This window comes from Budorcas taxicolor, chromosome 6, assembly GCF_023091745.1.
Source record: "Budorcas taxicolor isolate Tak-1 chromosome 6, Takin1.1, whole genome shotgun sequence".
NCBI classification, from domain to species: Eukaryota; Metazoa; Chordata; class Mammalia; order Artiodactyla; family Bovidae; genus Budorcas; species Budorcas taxicolor.
The window spans coordinates 19411801-19436044 of NC_068915.1; the positions used below are offsets into that span (position 1 = coordinate 19411801).

The 24244-nt window shown below is 36.1% G+C and overlaps 1 protein-coding gene across 4 annotated transcripts in view; it reads left to right on the forward strand.

Annotated features, from left to right (window-relative positions):
- TBCK (TBC1 domain containing kinase) overlaps positions 1 to 24244 on the forward strand; it is a 218594-nt gene that overhangs the window by 75427 nt on the left and 118923 nt on the right. For 2 of the 4 annotated variants that reach the window (XM_052641924.1, XM_052641927.1), the window contains exons 13-20: positions 750 to 799; positions 978 to 1107; positions 2097 to 2195; positions 3910 to 3972; positions 5869 to 5995; positions 7206 to 7256; positions 9026 to 9109; positions 11599 to 11684. In XM_052641924.1, the coding sequence (XP_052497884.1) occupies positions 750 to 799; positions 978 to 1107; positions 2097 to 2195; positions 3910 to 3972; positions 5869 to 5995; positions 7206 to 7256; positions 9026 to 9109; positions 11599 to 11684 (690 nt within the window). The remainder of the gene's footprint in view (positions 1 to 749; positions 800 to 977; positions 1108 to 2096; positions 2196 to 3909; positions 3973 to 5868; positions 5996 to 7205; positions 7257 to 9025; positions 9110 to 11598; positions 11685 to 24244) is intronic. The other 2 variants (XM_052641925.1, XM_052641928.1) reach the window with 2 other exon arrangements.

A 24244-nucleotide genomic window follows, 5' to 3' on the forward strand; every position in this document is an offset into this window, starting at 1 on the left:
GACTTCACTTTCACTTTTCACTTGCATTGGAGAAGGAAATGGCAACCCACTCCAGTGTTCTTGCCTGGAGAATCCCAGGGACGGGGGAGCCTGGCGGGCTGCCGTCTATGGGGTCGCACAGAGTTGGACACGATTGAAGTGACTTAGCGTAATTCTGGCAATATTATTATTTGGAGTAACATTTATCATAATGACTTTGTGAAAAAAATAAAATAATTGATTTTTGTTAGTTGATTTATCAGCTCTTTGAATCATTTATATTCAAAGTATGATGTGAGAAATTCTTTTGAATCCTTTTTATTATCCTCTTACTTTTGTCTTACTTTTTTATTAATGTCAAAACAAAAATCTGACTTTAAGGAATATATATTCAAAAGTACCTTTTAAAATAGTCTTCATATAATTTTAAAACAGTTATCCATTTGTTAAAATTTATACTAATTTTAGTATTTCTGAACACTTTATTTAGTATTTATGTTTGGAAAACTTTTATAATAGGTATCTAATCTTTACAAAAGGTACCTAGAGGTAAAAAAAATCAAAAAAACAAAAAGCAAATCTTCACAGATAAATTTAATCACTAGAGGCATGACATATTTTCATATTTATGTTAGGAATGAATTTTAGACTCTATTTTATACTTCTTACCTTTATAAATTCATAATTTTATGTTATTTTTTCTTTTAAATATGGATCAGCATTTCTGGCACAGATCCTAAGTATCAAATATTTTCTTTCTCAATTCACAGAGATTAAAAGATGTTGGTGGAGAAGCATTTTACCCACTACTTGAAGATGAGTGAGTATATCGTCTCCTTTTACGTTTATTTTTCCTATCTGTTTATGTTATTCTGGTAAGAAGCTTGTACATTTTCTTTGGAAAGTTTTTCCTAAAAAGAACACAAAAATATGGTATTTTAATTTTTAAAATGTTTGTACTTTTTGTCAGTTTTTCTGCTTTTGTTTCTCTTTTACAGTCAGTCTAATTTACCTCATTCAAACAGCAATAATGAGCTATCTGCAGCTGCCACTCTCCCTTTAATCATCCGAGAGAGGGACACAGAGTATCAACTAAACAGAATCATTCTCTTTGACAGGCTGCTAAAGGTAGAGATTCTAAAGTGTAAAGTGTTATAAGTGCCCCTATATAGTCCTTATCTTTTATTCATTCATAATTCTTAGGGAATCTTGATGTCATGAGAAGACTAATTCTTATAGCTTATATTTTCTGATTAATTTTGAGTGATACCTGTTCATAGTATATAAAATTAAAAAGTAAATAAGATGCAGGAATCTATGCACAACATATTAGATATTAGTATCCTTACTATTTAAAGAACACCTAAAAACCAAAAGAAAAAAGCACTATTATCTAAACAGGGAAATAGATAAAGAACACAATAGAAATACAACTAGTCAGTAAATCTATTAGAGAATGTATCCTTTCTATTAATAGAAATGTAAAAAAGTAAAATAGCCTTTTCTTACATACCAAATTAGCAGAGTAATTAAGATATATTACGATTGGAACTCTCATTCTTTTGGAATAAGTGTAAGTTGATAGAAACATTTTGTAAAACAATTGACGGTACATATCAAGAGCATTTACAGCATCCATACCCATTATCCTAATATTTCTCTTCTAGAAATTTCTCATGGCATACAAATTTACTGATAGGCAAATTTATATGCAAAGATATAGGAGAAACTGTAATAATAACATATTTATTTAATACTTTCTGTATCATCAGCTGTTTTAGAAAGAGCCTTACTTATATTACTTTACCTGTATGAAACTGATATTATTCTCAGAATGAGTCTTTTTCTTAATACTCGCAGAGCACAAGATAGAGAGGGATGACTAAAAGCAGTAGGATCAACTCCTCTCATTGATCGTGTAATACGAGATTTACAGAAGATAGAGAACTATTTCACTGTTAACTTTTATGTATTAATAACACCAAAGTAATTTCAGGTACTTAGAAACATTATAATTCGCCTTCAACTTTTTCACTGGTATATTGAGGACTGGCTAGACTAAAGAGATGGCACTGGTAATTTGAGGTATTTTTCATATCTTTTTTTTAAATCTGTAGGCTTATCCATATAAAAAAAATCAAATCTGGAAAGAAGCAAGAGTCGACATTCCTCCTCTTATGAGAGGTTTAACCTGGGCTGCTCTTCTGGGAGTTGAGGTAAAAGAGAAAAGAGAAGGTTGGAAGCTGATTAATAGTACTAGGAAAAAAGAATGACAGTGCCTTCTGAATGTGTACTTTTTAAGTTTTTAGAAAATTATGTAGTAAAATATGAGCATTAAGAATCTTTGGCAACTTTAAGTGAAAAGAATAGAGGAATAGACTAGATAGAGTAGAAAAATATAATTGAAAGGTTTTTTATCCTAATACTGTATTTAATGAACTCAAATTATCTTGATTATTAATTTTAAAATCAGAATATTTTAAGAATATATATGCATCATTTTATAAGTCTATAGTCCTGCATATAAAGTATGTTCCTCTAGGAATAAGTTTGCCTATTTATAAGTAGTTCTGTCTAAGTTTGGAGAAGTCTTCCACTCTGATTTGAACCTTGTCAGAAATCATTAACAAAATTTAGTGCCTTTGACACATCTGTCTTGTCAGAAGCATGCTGCTAAGAGAAGTAGAAACTTTATCTTGTACTATACAATACCCTATCTGTGGCAGTGAGGAAAGGAAAGGTGTCACAAAATTATTAGGGTGACTTGCAGTGCTAATAGAGAACAGTAGTCATAATAATGAGCCAAATACTACCAGATTGTTCCCTTTTCTGTCAATTTCCTTGACATCTTACCTTCATCTGTTCTATTATAGATATCTTACGGATGTCCATCATCTATTTTTTGCGTGTGAATTTTCTCAAATATTTTTAATCCTTTTCACTCTCTATTGAAAGATTTCCTTTCTTCATAGGTTTATTCCTTTGGTGATAATCTCTGAACATTTTTGAGTTTGGTTGCTTCTTTTATAAGAATGTCTAATGTTCTATACCATACATCAGTAGTTAGAATTGTAATACTTTAAGCATATAAAATAACTTTAAGCATATAATGTAACTTTAAGCATATAATGTTCAAAAGGACTCCAAGGTCTAAGTCTTTCATTAAATAGATGTGCCAGAGAAGTTGATGCAGCACATAAAGTCAAAATTTGAACCCCAAATTCCTGGCTCTTTCTCTACCATTAAGGTACCAGACCAATAAGAATTGTTCTGTGCTTAGTCCTATAGAACATGACCAAAATTTTAAGTGGTTTATTCAATTGTTCTTTCTATAATGGTATAACTGAAAAATGTAAATGATTCCTCTAGTCTCTTAATGATCTTATAACTACATGATATTCTACTCTGATTCATCCCAAAGTTCTGCTTCCTTGTGCTGAACTACCATTCCTGAAAACAGTTTCATTTTTATTTTTGCTTTCATTACCAACTTCTAACAGGAATATTTCTTGTGGGATGAACCCCACTACCCTTCCCCTGAATTAAAAAATATTTTCTCCTTGAAGTTTGCAATGCATGAGATGCAGTGAATAAAGAACAGGAAAGCTGCATTTTGTGTCATTGTGGAGGCTGGGAGATTAGCTCAGCATATTCATTAGCCATATGACTCATTCAACATGTATGTCTTACAGTATGTATGATTCAAACATCTGCCTCAGCAAAATGGTAAATTGTTTCAGACTTTTATCACAAACTGTCAAAATGTAGAAAAGTTTTCTAAGGTTATACTTTGAGCTTGAGTGTGCCTGTCTATAATTGAGTGTGCTTTCAAAGACAGATGTTTTTAAGTAGATTTTGCCTAAATTTATAATTTATTAAGGGTATAAAGAAGTAATTTATCTTCTCTCTCTCTTTTTTTTTTTTTTGCAGGGGGCTATTCATGCCAAGTATGATGCAGTTGATAAAGACACTCCAATTCCTACAGATAGACAGGTATGATATAGATTATCTTAAACAACCTAGATAAGTTTGCCAAATCTTTCAATTTTAGAGAGGCATGAGGAATTTTCTTCCTTTCATCCCGAATACTCAGCAGCCATTATATGCATATGATATTAGAGAAGCATGAGTCTTAACCTCTGTCCATAGTTCATCAGGCACTCTGTCTATCAGATCTAGTCGCTTAAATCTATTTCTCACTTCCACTGTATAATCATAAGGGACTTGATTTAGGTCATACCTGAATGGTCTAGTGGTTTTGCCTACTTTCTTTAAGTCTGAATTTAGCAATAAGGAGATGTTCAAGCTGGTTTTAGAAAAGGCAGAGAAACCAGAGATCAAATTGCCAACATCTGCTGGATCATCAAAAAAGCAAGAGAGTTCCAGAAAACACATCCATTTTTGCTTTATTGACTATGCCAAAGCCTTTGACTGTGTGGATCATAATAAACTGTGGAAAATTCTGAAAGAGATGGGAAGACCAGATCACCTGACCTGCCTCTTGAGAAACCTATATGCAGGTCAGGAAGCAACAGTTAGAACTGGACATGGAACAACAGACTGGCTCCAAATAGGAAAAGGAATACGTCAAGGCTGTATATTGTCACCCTGCTTATTTAACTTAACTTATATGCAGAGCACATCATGAGAAACACTGGGCTGGAAGAAGCACAAGCTGGAGTCAAGATTGCCGGGAGAAATATGAAAAACCTCAGATATGCAGATGACACCACCCTTACGGCACAAAGTGAAGAGGAACTAAAAAGCCTCTTAATGAAAGTGAAAGTGGAGAGTGAAAAAGTTGGCTTAAAGCTCAACATTCAGAAAACGAAGATCATGGCATCTGGTCCCATCACTTCATGGCAAATAGATGGGGAAACAATGGAAACAGTGTCAGACTTTATTTTGGGGGGCTCTAAAATCACTGCAGATGGTGATTGCAGCCATGAAATTAAGGGACAATTACTCCTTGGAAGGAAAGTTATGACCAACCTAGATAGCATATTCAAAAGCAGAGACATTACTTTGCCAGCAAAGGTCCGTCTAGTCAAGGCTATGGTTTTTCCTGTGGTCATGTATGGATGTGAGAGTTAGACTATGAAGAAGGCTAAGCACCAAAGAATTGATGCTTTTGAACTGTGGTGTTGAAGAAAACTCTTGAGAGTCCCTTAGACTGTAAGGAGATCCAACCAGTCCATTCTAAAGGAGATCAGTCCTGGGTGTTCATTGGAGGGACTGATGCTAAAGCTGAAGCTCCAATACTTTGGCCACCTCATGCGAAGGGTTGACTCATTGGAAAAGACCCTGATACTGGGAGAGATTGGGGACAGGAGGAGAAGTGGGCAACAGAGGATGAGATGGCTGGATGGCATGACCGACTCGATGGACGTGAGTTTAAGTGAACTCTGGGAGATGGTGATGGACAGGGAGGCCTGGCGTGCTGCAATTCATGGGGTCACAAAGAGTTGGACACGACTGATCGACTGAACTGAACTGAAGTCTTACCTCTCTCAGATATAGTCTAAAAACTCATTAGTGAGTCAGAACTTTTTCTTTAAAGCGTTTAAGCCAAGTAACTTTTCCTAGTATGTACCTTTTTTTTCTGAAGAATTTGTGCTTTATTTAGACCAGATTGTAAAGTAAGATTTTTTGAAAACTAAATTAGTGCATCCTTTTTCAAAAGAAATGACCTGCTTTTCTTATTTAAGTATACTTAAAACTTTTTAATGTCCCTGGAGGATTAGTATAAAGTTCAAACACTTCAAAACACCAGTATTATGTAGGCGGCCTATTCTTGAATTCATAATACAATTTTTCCTCTTCCTTCTCTTGGGATTTATTGGTGATCTGTCTATTATAGTTCTACCATATTGTTTTGCTGTTTTACAGATTGAAGTGGATATTCCTCGTTGTCATCAGTATGATGAGCTGTTATCCTCACCAGAAGGTCATGCAAAATTTCGGCGTGTCTTAAAAGCCTGGGTCGTGTCCCATCCTGATCTTGTGTATTGGCAAGGTAACTTTTTCCCCCAATTACTAAGACTGTTTGAAGTGTTAGGAACATGTTGCATGACTGATAACTTTTAAAATCAAAACAAACCATCAAACTACCTTTGGCTTTAAGAAAAGTCAGTACTAAGCTCTGCTCCATTTTTTGAGATGTTTATATGAGAACTTTTTTTAAAACTTTGTCTAAATGTCTAGTGAATATCATTTAACTGCATGACATTTAATGAGACAACTTGTCATCATGTTGATTAGCAAAGTATAAAGAATATTTCATACTAGTGTAATCTTTGTGAATACATTTTTAATCCTTGATGAAAATAATAAAATAATTTTGTACTGTAAATAATTTGGGGATGGTTTATATTCTTGACATTTAATGATTTACAGCTTTTGCTTAACAGATTAGGACATTATTAGGTTATTAGGAATTGGGGAATATATATCACCCTGAAGTTCTCATTTTTTCTCTTTTTAAAAAATATCTATAATGCTCCATCTCCTTGATTTTTACCTTTTCTCATTACTCTTTTAGCTGTCATTGATAAATTCATGAGTGAGAAATCCATTCCACCTAGTGTTATTTTTTAATTTGTTGTTATGAATAGTAATCTTTATATTTCAATTCTATGTCTATTTCTGGACAAACTTGAAAATAAAGCTATTGTTTTTTTCTAGCTCTATTCATTTTAGCATTCCATGTCTCCCTAACAGTTATAGATAAATTTATATACATTCTTTTAGCATGACAATGTGTGAATAGCATTATTATCAATAAAAGAAATATCATGTATATATTTTACTCCACAGTTTTTTAATGAATTTTTTTTTCATCCAATAAACATGTAAGAAGAGAAACATGTAAGAAAAATTTTCATCTCCTTGACAAGGAAACTTCTTTGGAGTTAAGTGATTACCAAGATCACACAGGCAGGGACTGTATTCAGCCCTTCTATCATTTGTACATTTTTCTGTTACTATGTTTCTCTCTTCAATGTATATAACCTTAATAATAATAATGGTTGATTTATATTGGATATTTACTATATGCTAGTTATCATCAGTTACTCCTCACAATAATCCATAACATATTTCTGAATGGATCATATGTATAATACTGAATCTATATGAAAGTAATGCAGAGATCTGAATAAGGTATGTATGTACAATTCTGCTGGATTATGTTTATTTTAATTTTTTCCCCAATCTCTCTCCATCAGGTCTTGACTCACTTTGTGCTCCATTTCTATATTTAAATTTCAATAATGAAGGTAAGCCTATTTATCATTTAAATAATTATTGTGTTTATTGTTCTAAAATATTTTATTCAAACATGAAAGCTTGCTCTCTTCCTAGTAGAGCCTGTAAATTTCTGTGAAATAATCTGTTGTGACTCATTTTAGAGGATGTGAAGGATTAATTTATTTCTGGAGGTTTTTAGCTGTAGCTAGAGATTTAGAGCAGAGAAGGCAGTGGCACCCCACTCCAGTACTCTTGCCTGGAAAAATCCCATGGACGGTCCATGGGGTCACAAAGAGTCCGACAAGACTGAGCGACTTCACTTTCACTTTTCACTTTCATGCATTGGAGAAGGAAATGGCAACCCGCTCCAGTGTTCTTGCCTGGAGAATCCCAAGGACGGGGGAGCCTGTTGGGCTGCCGTCTATGGGGTCGCACAGAGTCGGACACGACTGAAGCTACTTAGCAGCAGCAGCAGCAGCAGCAGCAGCAGCAGAGATTTAGAGAGAACCTGATGGATTATTTTAAATGCATTCATCTACTTTGGTGACCATTTTTATGAAACTTTGGAGGAAATTCTTTCCTCCAAAGAAGACTTTTTTAGAGATTACTTTTCATTTATATATACTTTGTAAATGATTTGTAAGGAAAACAGTATTGGTCTTGCATCCTCCAGAGTCTTTTATTTCAACTACGACTTCCTTTTTTTTAAACCACTACTTCCTTAATGAAGACTTTTCTTACCCTCTTGCGATTTGTATTTCCAGAAATTTGTCTTCTGTATGTTTCATATCAGTTATTTATATACTAATATAAATATATAGTGAAGGACAGGGAAGCCTGGCATGCTTCATTCCATGGTGTCACAAGGAGTAGGACGCAACTTGGCAACTGGACAACAACAATATACTAATACAGTAACCCTTCTTTTGGTTAGTGGATTTTTTTTTTAATGACAGGGGTTTTTGTTTTTTTTTCTGTCCCCTGATATAATTCCTTTTTTATAGTAGGTCTTTAGATAAATATTTAAATATTTATTATGAATATCCTGTAGCATGAATCCTTAGAAACATTAATCTCAGAATCTCCATCTCTTCAAATTCTGTTTCATATCTCCATCTCTTCAAATCTGTTTGCATAGATTCCTGGAATTGAGTACTGGTAGCATAATCCCAGAGAACTAAAACTTCACTATTTGAATGCTTTTTAAAAATGCCTGTTCTCTAGTATTACTTTTTAATCTAGACAAGAGGCCTTGCTGTGTTTAGTTAAGCATAGTTTATTATGATACATATTGATTTAAGAATGGCATCTATATTTGATCTATATTTGAAAGAACAATTATTACTAGTGTTTTTAAATCCAATGTTCTCAGACTCTTTGCATCAGTAAAAATTATGGATATTTTAGTTTATGTGGCACAATAATGATTATTATGTTTAGGGATTTTAAAATGCATAAAATTCTGATAATAAAGATTTTTATTTTATAGGATAACGATTTCTGCAGTATATATCTATATATTTTGTTTGTTTGTTTGTTTTTGGTTTTTTGGTGGTGGTTGTTTTTTCTTTTTGCTGCTGCTATAGTAGTTTGAAATTGAAAAGTTACTGGAGTGGTTATCTCTCGTTGTGCACAATATTTTCTGTAGGGTTTTTCCCCATATAATTTTGTGCTTCCATCAGTTATTAAGTAATTCTTGTTTAAAAATAGATTCAAGGAATGTGTGCTGAGTGAGTGAACGACTGCTGATCTTTTACCTCATTAACTAATTTGTTATATTTGCCATACTCTTTTTTAGCTCTGGCTTATGCCTGTATGTCTGCTTTTATCCCCAAATACCTGTACAATTTCTTCTTGAAAGACAACTCACATGTAATACAAGGTAAGGAAATGTTTCTTTGCCTTTTTATAGGGAAAGTTATTATATCAAAAGTGATCAAAACTCAGTTAAATTTATGGTTTTGACCCAACAAAATATGGTGACAGTTTATCACTAAAACTCATGAAGAAATAATTAAGTTTAATATTTTCTCCAAGTCCACAAAAAATTATAGTGTTTTCTAATAATTGTTTAATATCTAATCTGAGTTTGGTTCAAATTCAGGTATGCCAGTTTAAGAAAATAAAAGTCCAGCTGTTTGTCTCTGTCACAATTAACATTGATTGCAAAAAGCTTTGCCATGGATCAAGCCTACTAGGAATTAATAAAAATGTAAAGTGACTAATAATAATAAAATTTTCAAAGTATGTAATAAAAAAGCTATGCTGTAGGAGAGGAATAAGAATTTTAATATGATCTTATTAGAAGGGAGAAAGTATTCATTTTATATCTCATTGCAAAAATTTTTTAAAATACAGAATTAAAACAGAAAATTTATATGAGACATGATTGTGTGGAAAAGAACACCATTAAACCTCACTCGAAATTTAAGTGGAAATTTCATAAATATCTTGATTTTTTTTTTTATGACATTTACCCCAGATGGTGCAGTGTTAAATGATCTGTCTGCCATTGCAGGAATATCAGGAGACATTCCTTAGGTCAGGAAGATCCCATGGAGTAGGAAATGGCAGTCTACTACAGTATTCTTGCCTGGAAAATTCCATGGACAAAGGAGCCTTACAGGCTGCACTTCATGGGGTCACAAAGATTCAGATGCAACTGAGTGACTGAACACACACACGTACACCTACATAGGTCACCTATCAGAAAATACTATTTGGGGAGATATTTTATCTCATGATGGGAATTTTCATTATTATAAACCAAAATTAGAGTGTTTTATGAACATTTAAAAGATTCAGTAGTAAATCCATGGAATCTATTGTTTTAATTTTATTACTAGTTTGTTTTTCAGTAGCTTCTCTTAAATTCTGTTAGTTTACAAATCAAAAGACATATGCATTTCAATTTGTTTCATTTGTCCTAAGGAACCATTAAATGCATTTTTTAAATAACTTGAAATTTGACATAGTGCTGATATGACAGTGCTGGTATCATCAGTTCTGCCATATCTTTTCCTTTAAAGAAATTTTTCTGAATATAACAAGCATACTGTATCTCATTCTAAAGCCTATCCTGAGCAACTAAAACTTATGCCAGCCTTGTAGTGTATTTTACATATATGAAATAATATATGGTATATAATATGCAAAATAATTATATCTACCTATTTTTGTGTGTATTATATATACACGTTTGTGTGTATGTGTGTGTGTTTTTTTTTTGTTTTTCTTTTTTGGACATGAACTTGAGCAAACTCCGGGAGATGGTGAGGGACAGGGAAGCCTAGCATGCTGTAGTTCACGGGATCACGAAGAGTTGGACACAACTTGGTGACTGAACAACAGCAACATATGTGCAGTTATAATACATATATAAATCCAGCCATCAGTGTTTGGTTGAACACAGGAAAATGTTTTCATGATGGGTTAGGTTTCTTCAGTAGATTCTTAATTAGCCATGTAATTCACCATAGTAATTATCTTCTATCAGGCTCAAATAAGAAAGACATTTAATAAACTGGAGCATAGCTGTGGAGAATTGCCTGAGGTGTGACTTTCTGGTTTAAAATGAAGTGTGCGTGCATGCTTAGTCGCTTCTGCCATGTCTGACTCTCTGAGACCATATGGTCCATGGCCTGCCAGGTTCCCCTGTCCATGGGATTCTCCAGGAAAAAATACTAGAGTGGGTTGTCATTCTTTCTCCATTTTATTAATAAAAGTTAATAATAATATGCTTTCATCAACATTAAGTTGAATGCGTATGATTGTTGATATAGCATACCTTTGGCTTCTAGGTAAATTGGGACGATACACATACCATCCCTAACTGGAAAGAGAAAAAATGAAGTTAAAAGTTAAATCCAGAAGTTCCCCTTTGGGATATGTCCTGCATCTTCACTTTACTGAAACAAATTTTAATATCTGTATATGTAAATAAATTTGAGGTGTAATTATTCTATATGTGACAGTGTTATTCCTTATTTAAGTATCTGTTTACAGTTTCTGAAAAAGTGATAAATGTGAAACAGGTTTAATATCACTAGAGAAAATAATTTGTTGAATGTAATAGGGAAAAAGTCATTCATCATTTGAATAATTTGTGATTCAGGAAATGAACTGACAGCTCTAAAGGTAGAAAATAAGTTGTGATATAGCTTTTAACAAAAAGCTTTTCTTGTTTAATAATTAGCCATAAGTGATAGAAGTAGTAACAAAACAGAAAATTATTTAATGAAGTGTGTTTTCTTCGTGGAGAAACTAAATCTAATTCAAAGTGTAAATAAAACTAATTTATGTGGATTTCATGTCTTTATTTGATGTACTATGTGAAAACAATGATTGTTTTAAACTTTATTGTCATTTCAGAGTATCTGACTGTGTTCTCTCAGATGATTGCATTTCATGATCCAGAGCTAAGCAATCATCTCAATGAGATTGGATTTATTCCAGATGTAAGTACCTGGTGCATTAATAGAAATGATGTAAAAAAAAAAAAAAAAGGGGGCAGCAATTGGCAACACAACAGAATAAAACTGTTTTTAAGGTTTTGTTGTCATAAGAAGTCCATCTATCTAAACAAGTTTCTGCTGCTAACTATAGACTTGTATGATAAAGTTTATATGGTTACGTTCGATGTCTTCACTTAGTAAAGGGAAGTATCTTGTTTTTCTTGATACTATCAAATTAATTTGAAAAACCTGTTAGTGGAGTGTTGTATTAAATTGTGCTGTCAGCAGTTTTCACTTGGATTTTATGATATTCAGGCTTGTTTTTGAAGAAGTAGGAAATTGGAACTTAGTGAATTGTTAAGTATTAATAGCTGCTTCTGTGTTTTACTTGAGATATTACTTGGAAGCTTTGCCAGATTTGGGCTTACTTTATTAGCTTCTCAGGTTCCTTATCAAACCAAAAGTCAGAGCTGACTCTTGTTAGTCAGAGTGTAGCTTAGCCTATTACTCACATGTAGCTTGTGGCATGGAGTCAAACCTCTTTTAAAAGACAGAGGACAATGTCATAGGTTTTTGTAAAACTAAAAAAAAAAATCCTTTTTGAGTTAGACATCTCATTATTCCATCTTAACGTTCTTTGTTTCCTGATCATACTGAAATGGGGAACTGAGTTCTGTTCACAGAGTCGAAAAATACCTTTCCTTTTAAGGCTTATATCCACAAAACAGTATGTTTATGGTAAGATTAAAAGTGAAAAATGTTTATATTAACACTAAAAATGCAGTTAAAGTGTTAACACTTAAACAGTATAAATACTTGCAGGGTGATTTGAAGTTTAAAACTACTTTCATAAACATTTCATTTGATACTCAGGTCAAATATGTAAGGTGTATGAAGCAAGTAATTTCATCATTTAATAGATAAGAAATTTAGTGTTTGAGAAGGTAATAAAACTAAATCTCAGGACGTAAAATTTTAACATATCATTGACAACGCTCTGTCTGTTCATCTTTCAGGGGGAGAACAAAGACAAAACAAATGTGTACTAATTCTAGTTCATTGCTCTGTGTGTTGTGCTGTAACTCTGTGGTGTGATCATCAGGCCTAAAGTAACCATCCTTACTATCCAGTGGAATTTGCTTGTAGGCCTGTGGAAAAATACCTTTTAATGGAGTACATGGCTTATTCAATGAGAGCTCCAAAGTATATACACATATTATAAAACAAACAAAATGAGATCAAACCCTACAATTATGTATGGAGATGAAAAATTATTTAAAAATTAACCAATATAGATATATTATCATATTAAGTATTTATTTTTATATAACTCTACCTTTCTTGCTTCTTCACATTTTAAACGTGATATATATTACAAGACAGTTCAGTTCAGTTCAGTCACTCAGTCGTGTCCGACTCTTTGCCGACCCCATGAATCACAGCACGCCAGGCCTCCCTGTCCATCACCAACTCCCAGAGTTCACTAAAACTCACATCCATCGAGTCGGTCATGCCATCCAGCCATCTCATCCTCTGTCGCCCCTTTTCCTCCTGCCCCCAATCCCTCCCAGCATCAGGGTCTTTTCCAGTGAGTTAACTCTTCACATGAGGTGGCCAAAGTATTGGAGCTTCAGCTTTAGCATCAGTCCCTCCAATGAACACCCAGGACTGATCTCCTTTAGAATGGACTGGTTGGATCTCCTTGCAGTCCAAGGGACTCTCAAGAGTCTTCTCCAACACCACAGTTCAGAAGCATCAATTCTTCTGCACTCGGCTTTCTTCACAGTCCAACTCTCGCATCAATTCATGACCACTGGAAAAACCATAGCAATGCTAGATTAAATCTTATGGCTGGAATTGAAGAAATTACAGAGGAACTGATTGCCTAATTAGTAGCGGTGTTAGATTTCTGAGGGAAAAATACTAAGCTGTAGACGTAAAAAAAGGGATTTCTTTTCAAAAAAATTCCCTTGAAAGCACCACTGACCACTTGTGATAAAAACAGAAAACTCTATTAATTTAGTTATACAGGTGGCACTAGTGGTAAAGAATCCACCTGCCAGTGCAGGAGATGTAAGAGACATCGGTTTGATCCCTGATTTGGGAAGATCCCCTGGAGGAGGGAGTGGCCTGGGAAATCCCATGGACAGAGGAGCCTGGCAAGCTACAGCCCATGCGGCCACAAAGTGTCGGACACAACTGAGCAATATACAAAAATATGTATGAAATTATAAAGAGAGTCTGATAAAACCCTTAGATATATTCTTGAACATAGGTAGAATTTAAAAATCACGTATGGAAAAATAGTTTACCTTAGTTAATCAGAATAATTAAACTCTGAAAGAATGTGGTATATGAGAAGAGGCAAGCAAAAAATAGTATTATTAAAAATAATAATAATTTAAACATAATTTAACTGCTTACTGTGCACCAATTACTGCTCTAACCCTCTTTTAGCATGCATCTGATCTTCACAAGTTTGAAATCTAATTAAACAACGACTGTTAAATATATATGCATAATATTGATTTGGGAAAGGCTAATAGCATGGTGGAAATAAAAGTCTAGATATACATGAAAGGTAAGAGTCATTAGGATTTCAACTTAAAAGTTTTCTAATGATTTTGCATCATTTGAGGGGAAATTAAATGTGCTCTTTATATATATAGAAATCAGGTCAGGGATCCTTTCAGATCTTGGATTTGATTTTACCCTACTTAAATCTAATAAATGAGCCTCTTACTGTTTCATGGATACTGGTAGAAAATCCAAGACTCCTTTGTCAGTGATAAAGGGCATTCTCACTCACAGCACAACAAGCAATGTGAGCAATGGCATATTTCTCTTGATTTCCCTGGGGCTCCCCTGGTAGCTCAGTGGTAAAAAATCTGCCTACAATGCAGGAGCCTCTGGAGACTTCTGTGGGTTCCATCCCTGGGTCTGGAAGATCCCCTGGAGGAGGGCATGGCAACCCACTCCAGTATTCTTGCCTGGAGATTCCCATGGACAGAGGAGCCTGGTGGGCTAAAATTCCATTGCCTTGAAGAGTTGGACAGGATTGAAATGAGTTAGCACACAAGCATGCACTTGATTTCCCTTATTGCCAAGTCCCATAGGGATAACCCAGAAGATCCAGATGCTTCCTCCAGATGCTGTGGATTGCACTACAGAGGGGAGTCTTCATTATTTAGTAATTCAGTAATTTTTATCAGTTCAGTTCAGTTTAGTCGCTCAGTTGTGTCCAGCTCTTTGCGACCCCCATGGACTGTAGCATGCTAGGCTTCCCTGACCAACTCCCGGAGCTTGCTCAGACTCATGTCAGTTGCGTCGGTGATGCCATCCAACCATCTCATCCTCAGTCATCCCCTTCACCTCCTGCGTTCAGTCTTTCCCAGCATCAGGGTCTTTTCCAATGAGTCAGTTCTTCGCATCAGGTGGCGAATGTTTTGGAGCTTCAGCATCAGTCCTTCCAATGAATATTTAGAACTGATTTCCTTCAGGATTTACTGATTTGATCTCCTTGCAGTCCAAGGGACTCTCAAGAGTCTTCTCCAACAACACAGTTCGAAAGCATTAATTCTTTGGTGCTCAGCTTTCTTCATTGTCCAACTCTCACATCCATACATAACTACTGTAAAAACCATAGCTTTGACTAGACGGACCTTTGTTGGCAAAGTAATGTCTCTGCTTTCTAATAATGCTGTCTAGATTTCTTATAGCTTTTCTTCCAAGGAGCGAGCATCTTTTAATTTCATGGCTGCAGTCACCATCCGCAGTGATTTTGGAGCCTAAGAAAATGAAGTCTGTCCCTGTTTCCTTTGTTTCCCCATCTATTTGCCAAGAAGTGATGCGACCAGATGCCATGATCTTTGTTTTCTGAATGTTGAGTTTTAGACCAGTTTTTTCAATCTCCTTTTTGACTTTCATCAACAGGCTCTTTAGCTCCTCTTTGCTTTCTGCCATATGGGTAGTGTCATCTGCATATCTGAGGTTATTGATATTTCTCCCAGCAATCTTGATTCCAGCTTGTGCTTCATCCAGCCCAGCATTTCTCATGATGTACTCTGCATATAAGTTAAACAAGCAGGGTAACAATATACAGTAATGACATACTTCTTTCCCAATTGGAACCAGTCCGTTCTTCCATGTCCAGTTCTAACTCTTGCTTCTTAACCTGCATACAGACTTCTCATGAGGCAGGTCAGGTGGTCTGGTGTTCCTATCTCTTGAAGAATTTTCCACGGTTTATTGTTATCTACAGTCAAAGACTTTAGCATAGTCAATAAAGCAGATGTTTTTCTGGAACTCTCTTGCTCTTTCTGTGATCCTGCAGATGTTGGCCATTTGATCTCTGGTTCCTCTTCCTTTTCTAAATCCAGCTTGAACATCTGGAAGTTCGTGGTTCATGTATTGTTGAAGCCTGGCGTGGAGAATTTTGAGCAATACTTCGCTGGCATGTGAGATGGGTGCAATTGTGCAGTAGTTTGAACATTCTTTGGCATTACCTTTCTTTGGGACTGGAATGAAAACTGACCTTTTCTAGTCCTGTGGTCACTGATTAGTTTTCCAAATTTGCTGGCATATTGAGTGTAGCACTTTCAAAGCATCATCTTTTAGGATTTGAAATAGCTCAACTGGAATTCCATCACCTCCACTAGCTTTGTTCATAGTGATGCTCTCTAATGCCCACTTGACTTCACATTCCAGGATGTCTGGCTCTAGGTGAGTGATTATACCATCATGGTTATCTGGTCATTAAGATGTTCTTTGTATAGTTCTGTGTATTCCTGCCACCTCTTCTTAATATTTTCTGCTTCTGTTAGGTCCATACCATTTCTGTCCTTTATTGTGCCCATCTTTGCCTGAAATATTCCCTTGATATCTCTAATTTTCTTGACAAGATCTCTAGTCTTTCCCATTCTATTGTTTTGTGCTGTTTCTTTGCATTGATCACTGAGGAAGACCTTCTTATCTCTCCTTGCTGTTCTTTGGAGCTCTCATTCATATATCTTTCCTTTTCTCCTTTGCCTTTAGCTTCTCTTCTTTTCTCTGCTATTTGTAAGGCCTTGTCAGACAATCATTTTGCCTATTGCATTTTTTTTTCTTGGGGATGGTTTTGATCACTGCCTCTTGTACAGTGTCACGAACCTCTATCCATAGTTCTTCAGGCACTCTGTCTATCAGATCTAATCCCTTGAATCTATTTGTCACTTCGAATTACATGGACTGTACAGTCCATGGGGTCGCAAAGAGTCAGACACGACTGAGTGACTTTCACTTCACTTCAGAACTGTGTAATTGTAAGGAATTTGATTTAGGTCATACCTGAATGACCTAGTGGTTTTCCCTACTTTCTTCAATTTAAGTCTGAGCTTGTCAATAAGGAGTTCATGATAAGAGCCACAATCAGCTCCCAGTCTTGTTTTTGCTTACTGTATACAGTTTCTCCATCTTCGGCTGCAAAGAATATAATCAGTCTGATTTTGGTATTGACCATCTGGTGATGTCCATGTGTAGAGTCATCTCTTGTGTTGTTGGAAGAGGGTGTTTGCTATGAACAGTGCGTTCTCTTGGCAAAACTCTATTAGCCTTTGCCCTGCTTCATTTTGTACTCCAAGGCCAAGCTTGCCTGTTACTCCAGGTATCTCTTGACTTCCTACTTTTCCATTCTCATCCCTATGATGAAAAGACATCTTTTTTTGGTGTTAGTTCTAGGAAGTCTTGTAGGTCTTCATAGAACCATTCAAATTCAACTTCTCAGCATTAGTGGTTGGAGCATAGACTTGGATTACTCTGATACTGAATGGTTTGCCCTTGAAACAAACAGAGATCATTCTGTCATTTTTGAGATTGCACCCAAGTACTGCATTTCAGACTCTTTTTTTTAACTATGAGGGCTACTTCATTTCTTCTAAGGGATTCTTGCTCACAGTAGTTAGTAGATATAATAATTTGGACACAAAATCTTTATTTATGCTTCCCTCTCTATTATGACCCCCTCCTATAATTACTGGACTATTTTTGTATAACATCTTGTAAAAGCTTTAATTCTAGTAAGGTAAAGTATTAGTTATATATATGATTAGTCTCGTGAGAGATTCATAAGTCACGTTGAATGAGGACAATTCCTTGTGGGATGAGCATGTCCAGTATATGACAAATACTGATCATCCCTAGCCCTTATCCACTGATTGCCTGCTAATATCCCCTAATCATTGTGACAATAAAATGCATATATGTTATTTCTGAAAAATGACTACACATATCTTCAAACATCCTCTAGGCAAGAGTCTGTCTCTATCGAGAATCCTAAAGTTAACAACAGAGAAGTGAAGAGAAAGGAAAAATACCTTAACCTGGAAAAATTCCATTTTCTGTGACTATTCTTCTGTCACAGAGAAAGGGCAAAATGAAAGATTTAACAAAGGTAAAATGTTAATAGGAAGGTTGGTTTTTGGTTTTTGAAATCTTGATTTGTTTTATTATGTTTTGTTGGCCTATTTCTCAGGTGTGTAGATAATATGAAAATTTGAGACTATTTTTAAATTTAAGTTTGAAAACAGATTTTATATTTTTAATATAGAGATTATTAACAGTGAGTGAATAGTTGTGGGAGAGGTGGGATGAAATGGAGAATTTTTCTAACATTTTCATTATTCTGTTAATAATCACATACTTTTAGCTGCATGTTACTAGTTTGTATATGAAGTCTTTCTTTCTCCTCCCCCACCAGATCATAGCCTTCAGTGTTCTGTCTGTAAGATAATTGTTTAGGTGGATTTCTGTACCTCCAACAAAACTACACGCTACAATTCATCAAGGACAAGGGTGGGCATTTTCGTAATGAGATCCCAAACTGAGTTTCCTGCTGAATAACTAATCTTATTAAAGCAAGCCCTCATTAATCTTCCATCATTAAAATGCAGACTCCTATTGCAGAAAAGATTGTGATTTCTGGCTCCTTTCCATTTGCCGTGGGTCACAGAGCTCTGAATACTGAGTACTGCTGTAGCTTGAATAGTTGGGAATATTGTGCATTGATGTGATGCTTAGATTATATGTATCATGGTAGTTATGCAATTTACATATAAATAGGGTGAGTAATGTGTATTTGGCAAAATTGGAGCCACAGTGATTTTTATCATTTCGGTCTTGCTATATGTTCCTGCTTGTGAAAATATATCTGGACTTTGAAATGAGAACAAGAAAGTACACTTCTTCATTCTTCAGTTCAGTTCAGTTCAGTTCAGTCACTCAGTCGTCTCTTTGCAACCCCATGGACTGCAACACACCAGGCCTCCCTGTCCATTGCCAACTCCCAGAGTTTACTCAAATTCATGTCCATTGAGTTGGTGATGCCATCCAACCATCTCATCCTCTGTCATCCCCTGCTCCTCCTGCCTTCAATCTTTCCCAGCATCAGGGTCTTTTCAAATGAGTCAGTTCTTCGCATCAGGTGGCCAAAGTATTGGAGTTTGAGCTTCAGCATCAGTCCTTCCAATGAGTATTCAGGACTGATCTCCTTTAGGATGGAGTCGTTGGATCTCCTTGCAGTCCAAGGGACTCTCAAGAGTCTTCTCCAACACCACAGTTCAGAAGCATCAATTCTTTAGCACTCAGCTTACTTTATAGTCCAACTCTCACATCCATACAGGACTACTGGAAAAAACATAGCTTTCACTAGATGCACCTTCATTGGCAAAGTAATGTCTCCACTTTTTAATATGCTGTCTAGGTTGGTCATAACTTTTCTTCCAAGAGCAAGCGTCTGCCGGGAGCCAGCGTGAGGAATCCCGCCCATGGCAAAGGTCATGAGGAAGGAAGCCTGACAAAACGCAAGTGCATGATCAGGCTTCAGGGGTTCCCCCTGGAATTTCCTGAGCATCCACCCCCAAAAGCCAGAGTCTGCCTGCTTTACTGTGTTATGCTTTCCACCTACTCTTCTGACATTAACAGGGGGCTATCTCCCCACCACCTTTTTCTGGAAAAATTTAATTTAGAGCTTTTAGATAATAAATCTCCTGGGCATAATAAGAGTGTTTCAATCCAAAAACCCCTCTGATGGCTTTCTAGCCTGCCTGCAGGACTCTTACAGCTGCACATGTGATTGCTTGTGGCCTCCCGACCGCCGCAAGAGGCATAGGAAGCTTAAAACATCCTAGGAATGTAGGGGCTTCCGAGGAGTCAAAACCATTAGAATAGGACTGATTAAAGGTTTCATTTGTTGAGCCAATACTTGCTACCAAATTTTCATATCTTTTATTTGTAGATATAGTTGGTATATAGAAAAAACAGATAGTAGCCCTGGCATTAGCAACATTAGATCTTTGAGTTAAGTACTTTCTTTGTTATAACCCACTGCACCTTTGTTCTACAGGAATGTAACTTTATTTAGTACTTTGAGGGTGATGCAGAGTAAAGAAAAAACACTTCTAAGGAAAAAGTTTTCTGGTTGATAGACATTTATCTAGGAAGTGAGCCATAAAAATGTTAACAGGCCTCTTGGCCAGAAGATAATGTAAACCACCTGAGATCTTCTGTATATGGGAAGGTATGCAAAAAGAAAGCCTGGTCTCAATGAGGGTCAGGACTGCTGCCCCTGCATAACTCTGCATATTCCATTATTTCTTTATGTATAACTTGGAGTATATAAGCTGATTTTGAAAATAAAGTCTTGAGTCTTGCACTGATGCTGGGTTCCCCCATGTTCTCCCCTTTTCCAGCTGAATTCCCATCTGGAGCATGGAGGCTCACCAAGTCTACTTACTTGCCCTAGCTTCTAAGATCCACGCGAGAGGGAGCCCAAGGTGGGGCACCCTCCGCTATTCAAGTGGATGCCGGCAGCCTAACATAGATGGTGCAAACCTCTTGTCTCGAGATTTTATTAGTTTTCCATGTAAACCAAGTTATTCAGCCTCTTTTTCTCCACCAGTATTTCCTACTACACTATCCGTTTCTAATCTCTCTATATATCTGTAGTTAAATAAGTTTTTTCCTAGGATGCCAACTCCATCCCTGCTTCGAATTCCCTGGATCCATTGGGGCTGGACCCTGGCAAGCGTCTTTACTTTCATGGCTGCAGTAACCATCTGCAGTGATTTTGGAACCCTTCCAAAAATAAAGACTGTCACTGTTTCCACTGTTTCCCCATCTATTTGCCATGAAGTGATGGGATCAAATGCTGTGATCTTAGTTTTCTTTTAATGTTGAGTTTTAACCCAAACTTTTCACTCTCCTCTTTCACTTTCATCAAGAGGCTCTTTAGTTCTTCACTTTCTGCCATATGGGTGGTGTCATCTGCATATCTGAAGTTATTGATATTTCTCCTGTAAATCTTGATTCCAGTTTGTGCTTCATCCAGCCCAGCGTTTCTCATGATGTACTCTGCATAGAAGTTAAATAAGCAGAGTGACAATATACAGCCTTGATGTTCTCCTTTTCCTATTTGGAACCAGTCTGTTGTTCCATGTCCAGTTCTAACTGTTGCTTCCTGACCTCATACAGATTTCTCAAGAGGCAGGTCAGGTGGTCTGGTATGCCCATCTCTTTAAAAATTTTCCAGAGTTTGTTGTGGTCTACACAGTCAAAGGCATTGGCATAGTCAATAAAGCAGAAGTACATGTTTTTCTGGAACTCTCTTGGTTTTTTAGTGATCCAGTGGGTGTTGGCTCTCTGGTTCCTCTGCCTTTTCTAAATCCAGCTTGAACATCTGGAAATTCGCAGTTCATATTACTGTTGAAGCATGGTTTGGAGAATTTTGAGCATTATTTCGCTGGCTTGTGAGATGAGTACAATTGTGCAGTAGTTTGAGCATTCTTTGGCATTGCCTTTCTTTGGGATTGGAATGAAAACTGACCTTTTCCAGTCCTGTAGCCACTGCTGAGTTTTCCAAATTTGCTGGCATATTGAGTGCAGCACTTTCACAGCATCATCTTTTCGGATTTTAAATAGCTCAACTGGAATATCATCACCTCCACTAGCTTTGTTTGTAGTGATGCTTCCTAAGGCCCACTTAACTTTGCTTTCCAGGATGTCTGGCTCTAGATTGGTGATCACATGATTGTGATTATCTGGGTCATGAAGATCTTTTTTGTATATTTCTTCTGTGTATTCTTGCCACCTCTTCTTAATATCTTCTGCTTCTGTTAGGTCCATACCATTTCTGTCCTTTATCGAGCCCATCTTTGCATGAAATGTTCCCTTGATATCTCTAATTTTCTTGAAGAGATCCCCCATTCTGTTGTTTTCCTCTATTTCTTCATTCATAAGGAAACTTCTTCTGAAATGCAATGAATAGCATTCAACCTAAATTATGAAAAGTTATCAGGTGAACAGTAAGAAACGTGACAAAGGCCGTATTCCAGGACTATACGTGCCTCTTGAACCTACTGTCTCTGCTAAAGATAACGTCAACAAATTCAGTGATAAGTATGCTGGCAAAACCATTGTCATTTAACTATAATCTTAATGGGTGCTTATACCACTGCTGATTTTCTCCTTTCCTAAAAGTTTATCACTGTCATTCTCCAAACTTCTATTTAGCTCAGTTTGTAGTAACTAAAATTATGAAAATATTTCTCAGAAGTATTTATATAATTTGGGCTTCCCTGGTGGCTCAGACGGTAAAGGGTCTGCCTACAATGTGGGAGACCTAGGTTTGATCCCTGGGTATTTGCTTGGTTTGTTCATTTGTTCCATCATTTGTTCCTAGCCTTTATGTTGTTTTTGTTGCATAAAGAAATTTTTTATTTTAATCTACAGAGATTGGTGACAATGAATTTTTTAGAATTTTTTTTTATTTTTAGATTTTTATCTAGTGTGGTTACAAGTGGAGAAGGAAATGGCAACCCACTCCAGTATTTTTGCCTGGAGAGTCCCATGGACAAAGGAGCCTGGTGGGCTGCTGTCCATGGGGTCACACAGAGTCCGACACGACTGAAGCAATTTAGCATGCAGGCATGCTTTGGAGAAGGAAATGGTGACCCACTCCAGTATTCTTGCCTGGAGAATCCCAGGGACTGGGGAGCCTGGTGGGCTGCCATCTATGGGGTCACACAGAGTCAGACACGACTGAAGCAACTTAGCAACAGCAGCATCAGTCGTTACAAGGTAAATTAGAAAATTGCACCTTATTTAGAATATCCCGTAATAGGAGTCCCCACCAACCTGTCCTAGACCATTCTAGAGTGCTATGATATATCCTTTGGCTGTTGTGTTTTCCTTGTTGTTGTTGTTCAATAGCTAAATCGTGACTCTTCACAGCCCCATGGACTGCAGCATGCCAGGCTTTCCTGTCCTTCACTATCTCCCAGACTTGTTCAAATTCATGTCCATTGAGTCAGTGATGCTATCTAACCTTTCATCCACTGCAGCCCTCTTCTTCTGCTGCCTTCAGTCTTTCCCAGCATCAAGGTCTTTTCCACTGAGTCAGCTCTTCACATCAGGTGGCCTAAGTGTTGGGAGCTTCAGCTTCAGCATCAGTCCTTCTAATGAATATTCAGGGTTGATTTCCTTTAGTATTGACTGGTTTGATCTCCTTGCAACCCAAAGACTTTCAAGAGTCTTCCCCAGCACTACAGTTCAAAAGCATCAATTTTACGGCACTTGGCCTTCTTCATGCTCCAGTCTCACATCCGTACTTGACTACTAGGAAACTACAGCTTCCCTGACTTGACTCCTAACCGTTCTACTGCCCTTGGATTCTTTAAAACCCTTGAATACAAAGGGCTTATTGAGATCTCTTATAGTAGAGGTTAAATTACCTTTCAGAAAGCACTCATATCACAGAGCCCAAGACTTACTAATCCCATAGGCAATGACAAAGTAATGTTTGGTATCTTCTTGCTAAGAACATATACATAGAAGTTAAGTATCCACCAGGTTTCCCTTTTTCTTAAGTTCTTACTCTGCTTTCAATCTAAAGTATCCTTATACTGACTGAGAGACAAGTAAAAGGAAGTATATGCTTAGTAAAATAAGTCAAAGACAAATGCTGTATGATACCACTTATATATGGAATCTAAAAATAATATAAATGAATCTATGTACAAAACAGAAACAGACTCACAGACAAAAACAAATGTATGTTTACCAAAGGGGAGAGAAGGAGCAAGGGAGGAACAGATTTTAAAGAGTATGAGATTAATGAAGGCTGATAACTATACATAAAAGAGATAAGCAACAGAATTTACTGCATAGCACTGGGGATTACACCTAATATCTTATAATAACATATAGTAGAATACACTCTACAGAAAACAAAACAAACCTGAAACAGTACTCTGTACACCTGAAACAAGCACAATATTGTAAATCATATAAACTTCAATTTTTTTTTTAAGTGTATAATATGATGCAGTAGTTCTCAAACTTTTTGGTTGGTCTCAGGACCCTTTCACATTTTTAAAAATTAGCAAGTATCTCAAAGAGTTTATAGCTAGAGTTATATCTTCAGTATTTACTGAGACATTTTAAAAATTATGTATTAATTTTTTAATGAAAATAGCAGAACCATTATATGTTAACAGAATAAAATTTTTCAGAAAAGTAATTGTTTTCCAAAA